This window comes from Ictidomys tridecemlineatus, chromosome 2 (genome assembly GCF_052094955.1).
Source record: "Ictidomys tridecemlineatus isolate mIctTri1 chromosome 2, mIctTri1.hap1, whole genome shotgun sequence".
NCBI lineage: Eukaryota > Metazoa > Chordata > Mammalia > Rodentia > Sciuridae > Ictidomys > Ictidomys tridecemlineatus.
Genome location: NC_135478.1, coordinates 175,502,799 through 175,516,650, shown reverse-complemented (window position 1 = coordinate 175,516,650; position 13,852 = coordinate 175,502,799). Strand labels below are relative to the sequence as shown.

The 13,852-nt window shown below is 38.9% G+C and overlaps 1 protein-coding gene and 1 long non-coding RNA gene across 4 annotated transcripts in view; one reads left to right on the top strand and one right to left on the bottom strand.

The window, feature by feature from the left end:
- The window catches only part of LOC110597582 (uncharacterized), a 38,773-nt gene that overhangs the window by 18,748 nt on the left and 6,173 nt on the right, over nucleotides 1–13,852 (top strand). The gene's annotated exons all lie outside the window — the stretch shown is intronic.
- Nucleotides 11,490–13,852, bottom strand: part of LOC110597581 (LHFPL tetraspan subfamily member 3 protein) — a 518,310-nt gene continuing 515,947 nt past the window's right edge. For all 3 annotated transcript variants that reach the window (XM_078040220.1, XM_078040218.1, XM_078040219.1), the window contains one exon: nucleotides 11,490–13,752. Coding sequence is in view for 1 of the 3 variants with exons in the window: in XM_078040218.1 (XP_077896344.1) it covers nucleotides 13,724–13,752 (29 nt within the window). In the remaining 2 variants the exon portion in view is untranslated. The remainder of the gene's footprint in view (nucleotides 13,753–13,852) is intronic.

Below are 13,852 nucleotides of genomic sequence, written 5' to 3'. Positions count from 1 at the left end.
CACTGTCAGTTATATCCAAGCTGGTTGATACTACATGGAGAATCATTACCCTAATTCGCTCTAAATTGGTACATATTGAAATTTTCCATAACAGTTTTTTATTTCACGTTGGCATCCATCCCGAAAGCATAATGTCAGGCCAAATCAATAGTCCATAAGCTGAATTAGGTCTCTGCAATGACTATTTGCCATTGTACAAAGAGAAGTTTAGGCTGGAGATAATCTAAACTCATCCTCTAGAAGTTAATTGCAAGGTTTTTTGTATTTTGGAAAACCCTTCTCTTTGTTCTCTTTGTGTGTGTGGCGGGGGGTGTCTCTTTCTCTTAAAACTGTAATGTCAAAATAAATTCTAATCAATTCTTTAAAAAAAAAAGTATAGCTGGAGTAAGAGTGGAGGAAGTTAGTACCTGAAATATAAGTATTTGGCACATTGTCTGATGTGTAATAAGAAATGAATACATCAGGGGCCAAATCTTTTCTTTGATAAAAGGATGTTAATCCATACCGTGGGGAGCATGGAATAGGTAGAGGAACTTTGGATGGGGCACAGTGAACAGGGGATGGGGCAAAGGGGCAGGAAAGATGGTGAAATGAGACGGATATCATTACCTTAGCTACATATATGATAGTCAAATGGTGTGACTCCACTTTGTGCACAACCAGAGAAATGAAAAATTCTGCTCCATTTTTTGTACAATGAATTGAAGAGCTTTCTACTGTCACGTATAACTGATTAGAATAAATAAATAAATAAATAGAAATGAGTAAATGTTGACTACATTATTATAATCATTACAGTGCAGGTTATGCAATTATTATTTTTATCAACAGAGCAAGTATGGAATTCTTAACCCCAGCTTTAAAATATTGAGAAGGAAGAAGAGAACTATTATCTATTCTCTTTCCTTTGAACCTCACAACCTTGACAACATTATCATTCCCACTTTTACTTCTGAAGAAGGCATGCCTCAGAGAAGCCATGCAATCTACCCAGGGAGTGGTAGGATCCAGATTTAAACACAGTGCTTGTCTTCAAACCCTAGTTCTTCCATTCTTTCTACCACACTGGTAATTATTATTATTTTGGGAGCAACAAAACAAAACAAAACCCAATCCAATGATGAGCTACTTTGAGGGCTAGGAAACTGGGCGTGGCTTAGCTTAGTGGGTGGATGTGACAGTGTCTCTCCAGGTTGCAGTTAGGCCCTGCACTGCAGCTGGTCATCTCAAGGCTTCCCTGGGCTGGATAATCCACTTTTAAGCTCACTTATGGGTGTTGGAGGCCTCCCTTCCTTGCTGACTGTTGGCTACAGGTCTCAGTTCCTTGCTGTGTAGGGTTTTCCACATGCTTCCTCAGTGTTTTCCCAATATAGTGGCTGGCTTCCCTTGTGAGCCATGAGAGGGAGAGGGAATCCATGAGAAAAGCCACAGTATTTTAAAACAAATATTGGAAGTGACATACCATCATTTATGCCATTTGCTGTTGATTCTGTAAATCAGCCCTCGTGGAATGTGGGAGGAGTCACACAGAATGTGAATACCAGGAGGTGGGGAACATTGGAGGCCTCCTTGGAGGTTGGCTGCACCAAAATGTCAGACAGATTAAAGGTGCCTGCATGTGTGTGTGTGTGTGTGTGTGTGTGTGTGTGTGTGTGTGTGTGCCCTTGTACAATCTTCAAATGGTTTCAACTCCCTGCACCAAGTGCACTTGCCATTTTGTGGAGACTTGGGTTTATTCTTTTTAGTCTGGGTTGTGTGTACTTGATTCTGTCCAGGCTAATATGATAGTTTTAGGTAGTTTGCTCCTGAAGCTTCCAACCTGCATAAAAGAGGAGCAGAGCTGCCAATGCTCCTATAATAAGAAATTATTTAAAGCTAATAATATCTATCTCATAGGTTTTTAAATTTTTTTTAATGGTTATGGGGTGAGAGTTAACTGAGATAAAGCAGAATTTGGCAAATTGTTCCATACCAAAATGGCTGAGCCAACATGTATATGTACACAATATCTTTTTTCTTCTCCTTCTCCTCCTCCTTTTTTTTTTTTTTTTTTTTTTGCGAGGGGTTAGTGTGGGATATCAGGGATTGAACCCAGGGGTACATAACCACTGAGCCACATCCCCAGCCCTTTTATTTTTTGTTTAGAGACAGGGTCTTGCTAAGTTGCTTAGGGCCTTGCTAAATTGTGAAGCTGGCTTTGAACTTGTAATCTTCCTGCCTCAGGCTTCTGAGTTGCTGGGATTACAGATAGGTGCCACCATGCCTGGCTACATGACTTCTCATTGTGTCACTAGACACGGGATCTATGTTCCCTCTTCTTGGAAGACATTCAGGCAGATCTTTGAGCTTTACTAAGCAATAGAATATTGCATGATATTCGGGGGGCGGGGGTCATGACAGGCAATGTTTTTCACTTTGGTTGGGATGTCTGCCTTTTTATCCTAACCACCATCTTGTGAGGAAGCCCAGACCACATAGAGAAGCCACATGTGGGTGTTCCAACTAGCTAGCCCTTAGTTAAATAGCCAGTGTCAGCTGTCAGGCAAGTGATTAAACAGGCTTTGGATGATTTAAGATTCTATCCTTTAAGTTTTCCAGCTGAGGTCCCAGACATCCTGGAGCAGAGAGAGGTAAACCGTCCTCACTGTGCCCTCTTTGAATTCCTGGCCCACAGAAAATATGACTGATAGTAAATGGTAATTATCATTTTAAGTCAGGGAGCTTTGGGGTGACTTGCTATGTAGCAATAAGTATTATATACAATATTTCCCCCAGTATAGTATCTGAATATAGATGATCAATAAATTCTGGGTTATACATTTTTAAAAATGAATGCTTGGTTTTAAGATTTTTTTTTTTTTAAAAGCTGGGCTAATAATTTTTTCCAAGGTGACTATTTTCTGGTAGGTTTTGGGGAAAAGTACTTTTTCCCTGGCTTTTTTTTTTTTTTCCTTTTAACACATAAGATTACTTACTGTGGGTATTGAGCATGTAACAACAGGCTTTTGGTTCTCCATCTGCTGAGTTGTCTCATGGATTTTCAGTCCATTGCTGGAGGTTAGAGCCACAGCTGTTTTTGGATCTGGCTTATTTTTGGTCCACTGGTTCATTTAAGCTGTTTCTTAGCATTAATCAATAGGCATTGAGAGTGTCCACATTCAGTCCTTGCTCTGCACACAAATGTAAATTAGAGTCATCTGTACTTTTCTGATATTTTCCTTCTTTTCAAAGCACAACCTTGATTTACCAGACCAAGACCGCCATAGGGGGAATTAAAGGCTCAGGTTGGAATCAAAGCACAATAGTTGTACAAGTCCTGACAGTTTTCCAGGATTCTAGGGCGTTGTCTCTTTCTGCTCCCTCTAACTGTCAGAAGGTAATTTAAAAAAGGTGCCTGCATATGTGTGTGTGTGTGTGTGTGTGTGTGTGTGTGTGCGCGCGCGCGCGCGCGCGCGCCCTTGTGTGCTCCCACGTGCCTGTATGGGGGCAGGAAGCTCATAAGGCTGAGGAACTTCTCTAAGTTCCTTGTCCATCTTGGGTACTATCCCTGTCCCCTGGAGACGCCCCTGTGCTACCCAGCCAGTACATGCATGTAACGAGAGTGAGAAAGAGTGGAGGGGGAATGTGTGTCCAGTGCATAATTCAGTGGCAGAAAGTACATTACATTATCGCTTAACCAGCATCCCTGTCCATTTCCAGAACTCTTCCCCTGTGCCAAATGGAAACTCCATGCACATTAAGTACTAACTCCCCATTTCCCCCTTTAATTACCCCTGGTAATGAATGTGTTTATGAATCTATTTTAGATGCCTCAGATTAGTATAATCATACAATAGTTGTTCTTTTGTATTGGGCTTACTTAGCCCAACACAATATTTCCAAGGTTCATCCATGTTGTAACATGTATCAGAATTTTGTCCCTTATTTTATTTTTTTGATACTGGGGGTTCAATCCAGGGGCATTCTACTACTGAGCTACATCCCAGCCCTTTAAAAAAAAAATATATATATATATAGATGTGTGTGTGTGTGTGTGTGTGTGTGTGTGTGTGTGTATTAGTTGTAGCTGGATACAATATCTTTATTTTATTTTTTTTATGTGGTGCTGAGGATTGAACCCAATGCCTCACGGCATGTGAGGCAAGTGCTCAACCACTGAGCTACAACCCCAGCCCCACATCTCAGCCCTTTTTATTTTGAGACAGGGTCTTGCTAAGTTGCTAAGGCTAGCCTTGAACTTGTGATCCCTCTGCTTCAGCCACTGGAGTAGCTTGAATTACAGGTGTACACTACTTTGCCAGACCTCCCTTTGAAGACTTAATAGTATCTCATTGTATATATTTCACTTTGTTTTTTCATTCTCCTGTCAATGAATATTTGGATTGTTTCCACCTTTTAGCTATCATAAATGATACTACTATGAATATTGGTGTGTGAATATTTATTTGAGTTGTTTTCTATTCTTTTGGGTTTATATCTAGAAATGGAATTTCTGGGTCATAGGGTAATTTCAGTGTCCAGAGACCTGACCTTGGTTCTCATTGTGTCCAAGGATTTATTTGCCAGTGGAATGGGACACAGAGCTTCCTTGATATCCCAGCGTCCCAAAGGGTTATGCAAATTAGGTTTAGTGTGAACTATCTATATAATGGTACCTTATGTTTCTATTTAACATTTACTTTGTGGTAGTCTCTGTGGTAAGAGTGTTTCTTTTAAATTATTTTGTGAGATAGGTTTGTTATCAACCTGGTTTTACAGATTAGCAAACTGAGGCATGGGGGTGTCACATAAGTAGCTTAAGGGCCAACAGATTGCATGTTCTGAGCTAGACCTTAAACCCACAGAACAATATGCTAGTTTCCATATATTTACACAATTCTCCTTTTCCAAACCATTAAATTCATCAGCCAGGATTGGATTTATTTATGTAGAACAAATAAGCTATTCGTGTGGGATAGTGAAGGCCAAAGATTTAAGTAAAGGACCTAATGTAAAAAGCAATGGTCCCTGTGGTTTATGAGGATCTCTGTTGGGAACCCCCTTCCATATTTATATTAAAAGTCTTTTTTCTTAGTCTATAAAATATATGAGGGACTTAGTCCTTTCTCTATATTTGCAAATATAAGCTATTTAAAATATGATACTACATTGCTCTTATAGGTAACACAGTGGACCTTAAATATAAATGTAGTGTTGAAATTTTCAATGAAATTTATCACTAGATGGCAGTACAAATCAATTTTTTAAAATATTCAATTGTTTTTGAAATTTATAGTAAATAAACTCTAGGAAAGAAACTTCGTCATTTTGTGTGTGTGTGTGTGTGTGTGTGTGTGTGTGTGTGTGTGTGTACTGGGGGATTGAACTCAGTGATGCTTTACCACTGACTTATATCCTCAACCGCAAAATTGATACTGGGGTTTGAATCCTTTGTCTTTTTTATTGTGACACAAAGTCTCACTAAGCTGAAGCTGGCCTTCATCATTTTTTGATACAATAAAGGCAACTATATTTAATTCAGAATGGCTTTTAATGATCTAGAAGAATATTTTCAAAGTTCACTAGGCAAAAGAACTGTAAATCGTAAAGGCTTTTGTAAGGAAAGCTGCTTCTAAGATTTCAGGACTTCCTGCTTTGGAGGAAGATGAAGTCTTAAGTAAACATATTGACTTGGGAAATTTTGCATCAGCAACATAACATCCTCATTTTAAAACCAGCTTGGGGCCAGGGTTGTGACTCAGTGGTAGAGTGCTTACCTAGCATGCATGAGGCACTGGGTTTGTTTCCTGGCATAAAAATAAAGACAAAATAAATGTATTGTGTCCATCTACAACTAATACACACACACACACACACACACACACACACACACACAGAGCTTGGTTTAGCAAAGAGTCAGTCTTTAGTTTGAAATCACAAATATGGCTGCCAGTTTAGTCCTCAGGGGAAGTTTCTTTCAGTTAACACCGGAGAAAAATCTAATGCTTAAGTAATCTGTGAAGTTAGGATTGATTTTCAGGTTATTTTGACATCTGAATCCCTGGGCCTATTCACTTATGGTTGAGATAATGAAACAGATCCCACTCATTATAAGGGAACTTTTCTTTGAGAGGTTGGTTAGCAGGCAGTGAGAAGTGAGGTAAATTCATTTACTTATTTCAAAGTCTGAATTTCATAGGATGAATTGTAGTGGAATCCTGACTAGCTGAAATAATATTTTATTTCAGAGATGGTCATATGCTTATACCTGGATGCTAAATGATTTCAAAATGGAAAACTTAAAAACTGATTATTTTTGCTCTGGTTGTCATACGTAAATTATTAGTCTCTTGTAGAAGGATTGCAGGGGACCATTACAACTAATAAAAAAAGTGGAAATCAGCCAATCCTGCCAAGAAGCTGAAGAGTGAGGACATTATTCCTGAAAGCAAAACATGGGCCAGCTCCTTTTCACATTGAATGCCAAGAGCCAAATTTATACCTGAATGCCATTGTCAAAGCAAAGAGTGAGAATGTTTGAGGTCAAGATCATTCCCTGTGACCTCTGGGCTCACGGAGATTCTCTGAGCCTGGGAGCCTTATTTGTTAAAAGGGCATAAAAGTTTCTCATAGGGTTTTTGGTGGAGGAAGGGCAAGGAAGATAATGGACATAAAAAGTATTTGTAGGCTATATGGTGCTACCCAAATATTGACTACTACCGTTTTTATCATGTGGGCCCACCCGACACTCTTGTCTCTCACCACTCTAGTAAATGTCTGCCCACCTGTACCAACTGCCTTCTAACAATGTGGACTGGAAACACAATCGTCATCCTTGTTCTCTCTAGCATCCCCCATAACCACTCAGTCTTCACCTTTTTTTTTTTTTCTTTTCCTTTTGGAACAGTGGATTGACACTTAACCACTGAGCCACATCTCCAACCTTTTATTTTTGTATTTTATTTAGAGACAGTTGCTTAGGGCCTCCCTAAGTTGCTGAGGCTGGCTTTGAACTCATGATCCTCCTGTGTCAGTCTCCTGAACTCCTAGGATTACAGGAATGTGCCACCATGCCTAGCTTTTATCTCTACCTTTTAGTCTCCACTTCCATTACTGGAAGAGTCTCCTATTTGTTTCTGTTTAACCTTGGTTGACTCCATCCTGCTTACCATAAAAGAAATAATCCTCTTAAAATCACACTTGGATTATACCTGGTTCAAAAACATTCAATGTTTCCCAATGCCTGCAGAATAAAATCTAAATTTCCAAGTAGCTGGAATTAAGAACTACTAACTGAGACTGGGAAACCCTTCTTTGAGTTTTCTAAAGTTTTTTCTTCCTGTTTTATCACTGGTTTCAGTCATTTTAGAAGAAGTTTATTTTATTTAAAAATATTTTCCATTGCATCAGAACTTAGTCACAACTGGTTAGAAACACACACACACACACACACACACACACACACGCACATGTGTATGTGTGTGTGTGTGGTCTTTTTTTTATTGCCCAAGGACTCCAGATCAGAGTGCAAGAAAACCAGTTCAAGAACATTGAATATTCCCATTTTTTTAAGTACTTGCAAGTTGAGGCACTGTAATCATCAAACATAAAACCAGCTGCTGTGCCCAAACACTATCTCCTCCCTTGACTCTCTTTCCCATTTTAGTGGAGGTGCATCTTCTTCCAAAATTGCAACTTTCCCAACTAACTGGTGGACTTGTGACTTGTGATTTTAGACTAAAAGGGTCCCCAGGCTCAGTGGCACAGGCCAGTGATCTCAGTTACTTGGGAGGCTAAAACAGGAGGCTGGCAAGTTCAAGGATGACCTAGGTAACTAAGTGAGACTCTGTCTCCAAATTAGGGGGAAAAAAAAAGGTTGGGGATATAGCTCAGTGGTAGAGTGTCCCTGGGGTCACTCCCCAGTACAGGGGGGCAAAAATCTTCAGAGCAACTAGAAAATCCAGCAGACATGATCTCTTAGATTTGAACTTCAACAATTGACTTACAAAAGTTGTCTCGACCTCCTCAATCTCAACTCTCCTTCCCAAATCACTGCTTGTATTTCTATTTCTGTAAGACTGCTCTTGCCACCAGTAACCTCCACAGATTTTCTTTTTTTAATATATATATATATTTTTAGTTTTGGGTAGACACAATAACTTTATTTTCATCTATGTGGTGCTGAGGATAGAACCCAGTACCTCATGCATGGTAGGCAAGTGTTCTACCACTGAACCACAATCCCAGCCCTCTCCACAGATTTTCAAATCCAGTGGTCACTTCTCTGTTTTTTTTTTTTTTTAAGAAAGAGAGAGAGAGAGAATTTTTAAATATTTATTGTTTAGTTTTCGGTGGACACAACATCTTTATTTTTTATTTGTATGTGGTGCTGAGGATCCAACCCAGCGCCCTGCACGCATGCCAGGCGAGCGCTTGAGCCACATCCCCAGCCCTACTCTGTTTTTGTCTTGACTTTTCAGCAGCATTTGACAATCACTGCACTTGAATTTTTTTCCCGACTCTGATATTTCATGATATCCCAGTTTCCAGTCCTTCTTGATCTTCTGTCCCGTGTTTCACCATGAAAAAGTGTTCTGGACTTGGTCTGGGTCCTAGTCTTTATTTGCATACTCTCCCTAAATAATTACATTCAGTTTCAAATCTTTAAAAAAAGCCACCTATTTGCTGTGACTGCTGAATGTGTGTTTCTAGGCTCGACTTTTTCCTAGAACACGACACTATTTTTTTTGGCCGTGTTGGGGATCAACCCCTGGGTGCATGCTAGTAAGTGATCTACACTGAGCAACACCCCCAGCCCTTTACAGCTTTTTCTTTTTTTTTCTTTTTAATTGGAGACAGGGTCTTGGTGAGTTGGCCTCAAACCTTCATCCTCTTGCCTCAGCTTGATGAATAACTGGGAACACAAGTGGGTGCCATCATGCCCAGCAGATTATGACATTTCTACATCTCAAACTTATCATGTCAGCCCATCTAATGTCACAAAAGAAATTTTGGATTTTCATCTCTCAGATCAGCTCCTCCTTTCTCAGTCAATGTACCACCATCCAAAAAAAAAAAAAAAGAAAAAAAAAAAAGAAAAAAAGTTAGGAGCTCTGTCTTATCTACCACATTCAATCCATCATCAATTTTATATTCCCAAAACACACATACCTGTAGCATATATTGTTTTGTGCTACCCAGGGCCCACTTGAGGACCTGAGTGGCTGGGAGTCCAACCGAACAGCCTCTGACCTTGCTGGAAATTGCCTTGAGCTGAAGAGAGCCTCACTCAAGGTCATACCCCCTTCCTGGGGCAAGCAGCCCACATACAGTGACTGGGAAATGCTAACGTGTACAGGATGTAACCCTCACCACAAAGCAGGACAACTCTGAAAGGCTCCTCAGCTTCTGTGGCTGCCTGTGGGATCCGCCGAGGCCTGAGGCCCTCCCTGAGATTCCCTTTCTGTCTCTCTTATTTCCTCCGGTTCCCTATCTCAGGTGTTGGTCCTGAGAGCCCTGCATAATAAACATTCTGCACCAGTGTTAATTTCCTATCTTCCTATCATTGTGACAAAATACCTGAAATCATCAACTTAAAGAAGGAAAGATTGGCTTATGGTTTCAGAGGTTTTATTCCATGGTTACTTAGCATGATGGCACTGCTCACCTAATGGGGTCTGGAAAAAGGAGGGAACGAGGGGAGCAGAGGGGTCCCAGATTCTCCTTTAAGGACATGCCCTCAATGATGTAACTTTTGTTCTTTAGGTTCCTAAAGGATTAATATTTTGGTGATATTGGAGATTGAATTCAGGGCCTCACACATGCCAGACAAGTGTTCTACCACTGAGCGACATTCCCAGCACTTTCTTTCCTTATTTATTTATTTATTTATTTTTATGTTTTGTTTTTAGGTGGACACAATATTTTTATTTTACATTTATGCGGTGCTGAGGATTGAACCCAGTGCCTCACACGTTCTAGGCAACTATACTACCACTGAGTGATAACCCTAGCCCCTCCTCTTTATTTTTTAAATCTTTCAGTACTGGGTATTGAGTCCGGGGTGCTTTACCACTGAGCTCCAACCCTAGCCCTTTTTATTTTTTTTTTAATTTTGAGACAGGGTTTCACTAAATTACCCACGTTAGCCTTGAACTTGTGTCAGCCTCCTGAGTTGCTGAGATTACAGGTGTGCACCATTGTGCCCAGCTCCTTCTTAAGATCTTCCAACGACTTCTCTTCACACTTAAATAATAATAATGCAAACTATCCTGGACTATGAAGCCCAGAGATCCTTCCTGGCTCAGGACACATTGCTGTCTACCTGGCACCTTGCCTCAAGCATGCTGAGTTCAGTCCTGGCTTTAAAACAGTGGCTCCCTGTCTCGAATACCTTCCCCACTATTTTTTTTCCCCCACATGACTGACTCCTTCTTATCATTGGGGTTTCGCTTTAAATGTTACCTTCTCATAGAGGCCTATCCCTGTCCAGCCTCCCCATTTCTTTATAACATTATACTTCTCTCTAGGGACCTACTTTTAGCTGACATTAGCCTGTTTGTTGTCGGAATTCCCTACTACCATAAAAAATGACGAGACCAAGGACTGAGTCTGTGCACCACTATCCTCTCATGGTTTAAAGCAGCTCTTGGCACATAGTAGGGATCAGTACATATTTGTTGAATGATTAACTTAGTGTTGGCTATTTACTTCCTTTATATAGGATCCAGTTCTTCAGTGCTTCATAGTTCTACCACCTCCTATTATCTCAGTCCAGCTTGCTTTGTTCATTTACTTATCTACATGGCTCTGTGTGCATTTGAATTTTCAATCCCTATTCATAAATGTCTCTGCAATTATCTTCAGCATTTTGAGAGAAGAGGCTTTTTTTTGCTTCCTTCAACGTCATACAAAGGTAGGGAAGGGATTAGGAATTAACATTCATCGAATATCTCCAACCTGTCAAGCACAAAACTATAATCTATTTCCTCACAGCAATGCTGTGTGGCTGGGTATTGTTATTTATAACCATTTTACAGATGAAGATGTTGAGGTTTAGAGTTACAATAAACAGAGCATCTGGGATTGAAAATCATCTGGACAACCTATACTCAGTATGAATTATTGCACAAGAGTTACTCATGTCTGAGGAACAAGTGGCTATTTTCAATCTGTGGCACGGAGATTGAGCAGTTGGATACTTCAGGTCAAGTTTTGCTTGAGCAGTCCAGCTATTTTCTTAGTTTTCAATTTCATTCTACTGAGTGTATAAAGAATTGGCTGGAGGTATGTCTATATTTGGCTAGAAGAGGCTTTGAAATGTTGGGCATGCCCTCTACATGAGGGTTCTGCATAGCTAATACATTAAATGTCTGTTGTTGGCAACTATTATGGAATGTAGCAGCAAGAAGATTTTCTGAAGATAGTTATGTGAATCAAGCCATTAGTTCACACTGGGCAAAGACGGAAACCAAATGTACCAAAATGTGTACCACATCACCAGGCATTCCTTTAAGTAACAAAATCTTATTTTTATTTTTATTTTTTACAGAAATTCAGATATTCCAACAAATTTCTTTACATTTCCTGGACCTTAAAAAAATTACACACAACTTTTGGACGTAATACAACAGAACAGAATGAGAAAGGGAGTCACTTTTCTTTTAAAAAGATAAAAACATACTTCTTATACTTAATTAACATTTAGTGATTTACATGTGTATTATCTATGTACAATGGTACATCATCAATGACCCATCTTCATAGCACTGTGTGATGTTAAATTACACTTAGGTTTTATGGCAAAGATTTTTTTAAAAAACATTTGTATGTGGATAGGAAGTACTTTTTCATTTTTGTTAACACCACTATTGGTGGTGTAGGACTCCTGATGGGATCTGTAATTTACATAGATTAGAGAAGGCGAATACCTTCTGCTTTTATTGTAGATAAAGTAGAGAGATACCTCCCTTTAAATAAAAGATGAATTCTTGAAAAGTTGTGTGTAATTAAATTTAGTAAGTAAGGTGTTCTGAATGCAACAGGACAGCTAATACTTAACGCAACAAATAACCCCCAGAATGACTAACACTTTAGTTACAGACACTAGTATTCCCTTAATTTGGTTCTTTAGGAAAACCATATCTCTGTGAATTGGGTTTCACCTACTTCAGTGTACCTATAATATACTTTTAGCCATTTGAGAAATGATCCTGTTTGTGGTGAAAAGATGACCAGTACCAGAGACATCTGGCTAAAATATGAATGTGGTCCTAGAGAGAGGGTAAGGAGGTCAATCCTGATCCACGTCAGTTCTGATGTTCCAGCAATATATGCTGACTGGATCTTAGTTCTGAGCCCATGAGTGAAGGCATTCTATACATCTGAGTTTTCTGCTTAGGTATAGAACATTAGTTGGCTTCCACTGGGTAACCCTGCATGTGCTTGTGCTCTTTCTCAGGTAATTGGCTATTCCATTATTAAATATTTCTCTGTTGTTGAATAGTGGCAGGGTATGTCATGAGGGCAGTACGTTATGGTGGGGGGGAACCTGGGATCAAAAGATTGTTGAAGACAACTGGTTAGCTATAACTACTTCCAAATCCCAGCCAACTAAAGAAAATTTGAGGATTTTTGAAGTCAATATTAATAAAAAGGTAACTTATTCCTACCAAGTTTCTTTGACCTGTGTAAGTATATAGTCATTTATTTCTAAGGCTATTAAATTATTATTTATTTTGTTAGTACCACTTACTATCATTTAGAAATAGGTTTAATGAAATAATTAAAAGAAACAAAAATGAATACCTGTCAGTAAAGGAAATAAAGGATATGGATTTCTGATGACATGAAGGGCAAAGAAATAGAAAAAAAATCAGATATTTTAGATATCTATTTATAAAGTATATTAAATTCCTATGCATATACTAGGGAGAATTAGAAAAAAGTGTTTATTTGATAGCAGCCTATATATTACACGTGAGCATCTAAGGTGAAAATGAGCTTTCTATGTTTTTCAGAGTTCCTTGATGCCATTTCCTGACAGTTTGGGAAACGTATGTTGCTTGGGAAACTATGATGTAAAGATGTACTTCCTGTAATATACAGCTCAACAGAGTAATAGTATATGTCAGAAACACTTTCTCAGTAATAACTTGTATAGACACATTAAACTGAACACAGACTTGGTAAAAAGTTTGAAGCGTTAAATCTCTTAGTAACTGAGTGGTTGTAACTAATTACACAGTGAAATAAAGGAGAAGTAGGGATGGAAAAACCAAAGGTCAGAGGCATTTCCTAAGATGCTTCCTCAATAAATGACACTTGATCAGCCTTGTGGCTATTGAGATAGGAATAATCTAGAACTAACTGCCCCCTTTTTTTTTATGGTATTGAAAGATTAAAGCTTTTTGTTTTCAGTTTGATTAAAAAAGGACAGTTTACAAACCTCAGTACATATGTATTTTACATGTTAATTCTAGCACATTTATATTCCTCCTCCTTAAAATATTTCCTGAATATGATGTTTCATGAATGTTATCTGATCTTATTCAATGACAGTTTTCCAATGAGCTGGTGTTTAATCCATGATCATGTCTCTCTCCAGAAAATCACTTCCATCTCTGCAGATCTAGATCCATATTCATCACTGGACTCTGATCTCTCCCAAGAGTCTTCCTTCTTGATGTTGATGTACAAAAGCTGTTATTCGATTTGTTTAGCTGTTATTTGATTTGTTTTGTGCTCATTCTAGAGAATATTGGCTTAGCAGAACTGCAGAAAGGGGAGGGAAAAGAGAGAAAGGATTAGAAGGAGAGAAAAGAAAATGTACCATTCTCTGTCAGCAAGATTTTTTTACACATTTGTCATGAAA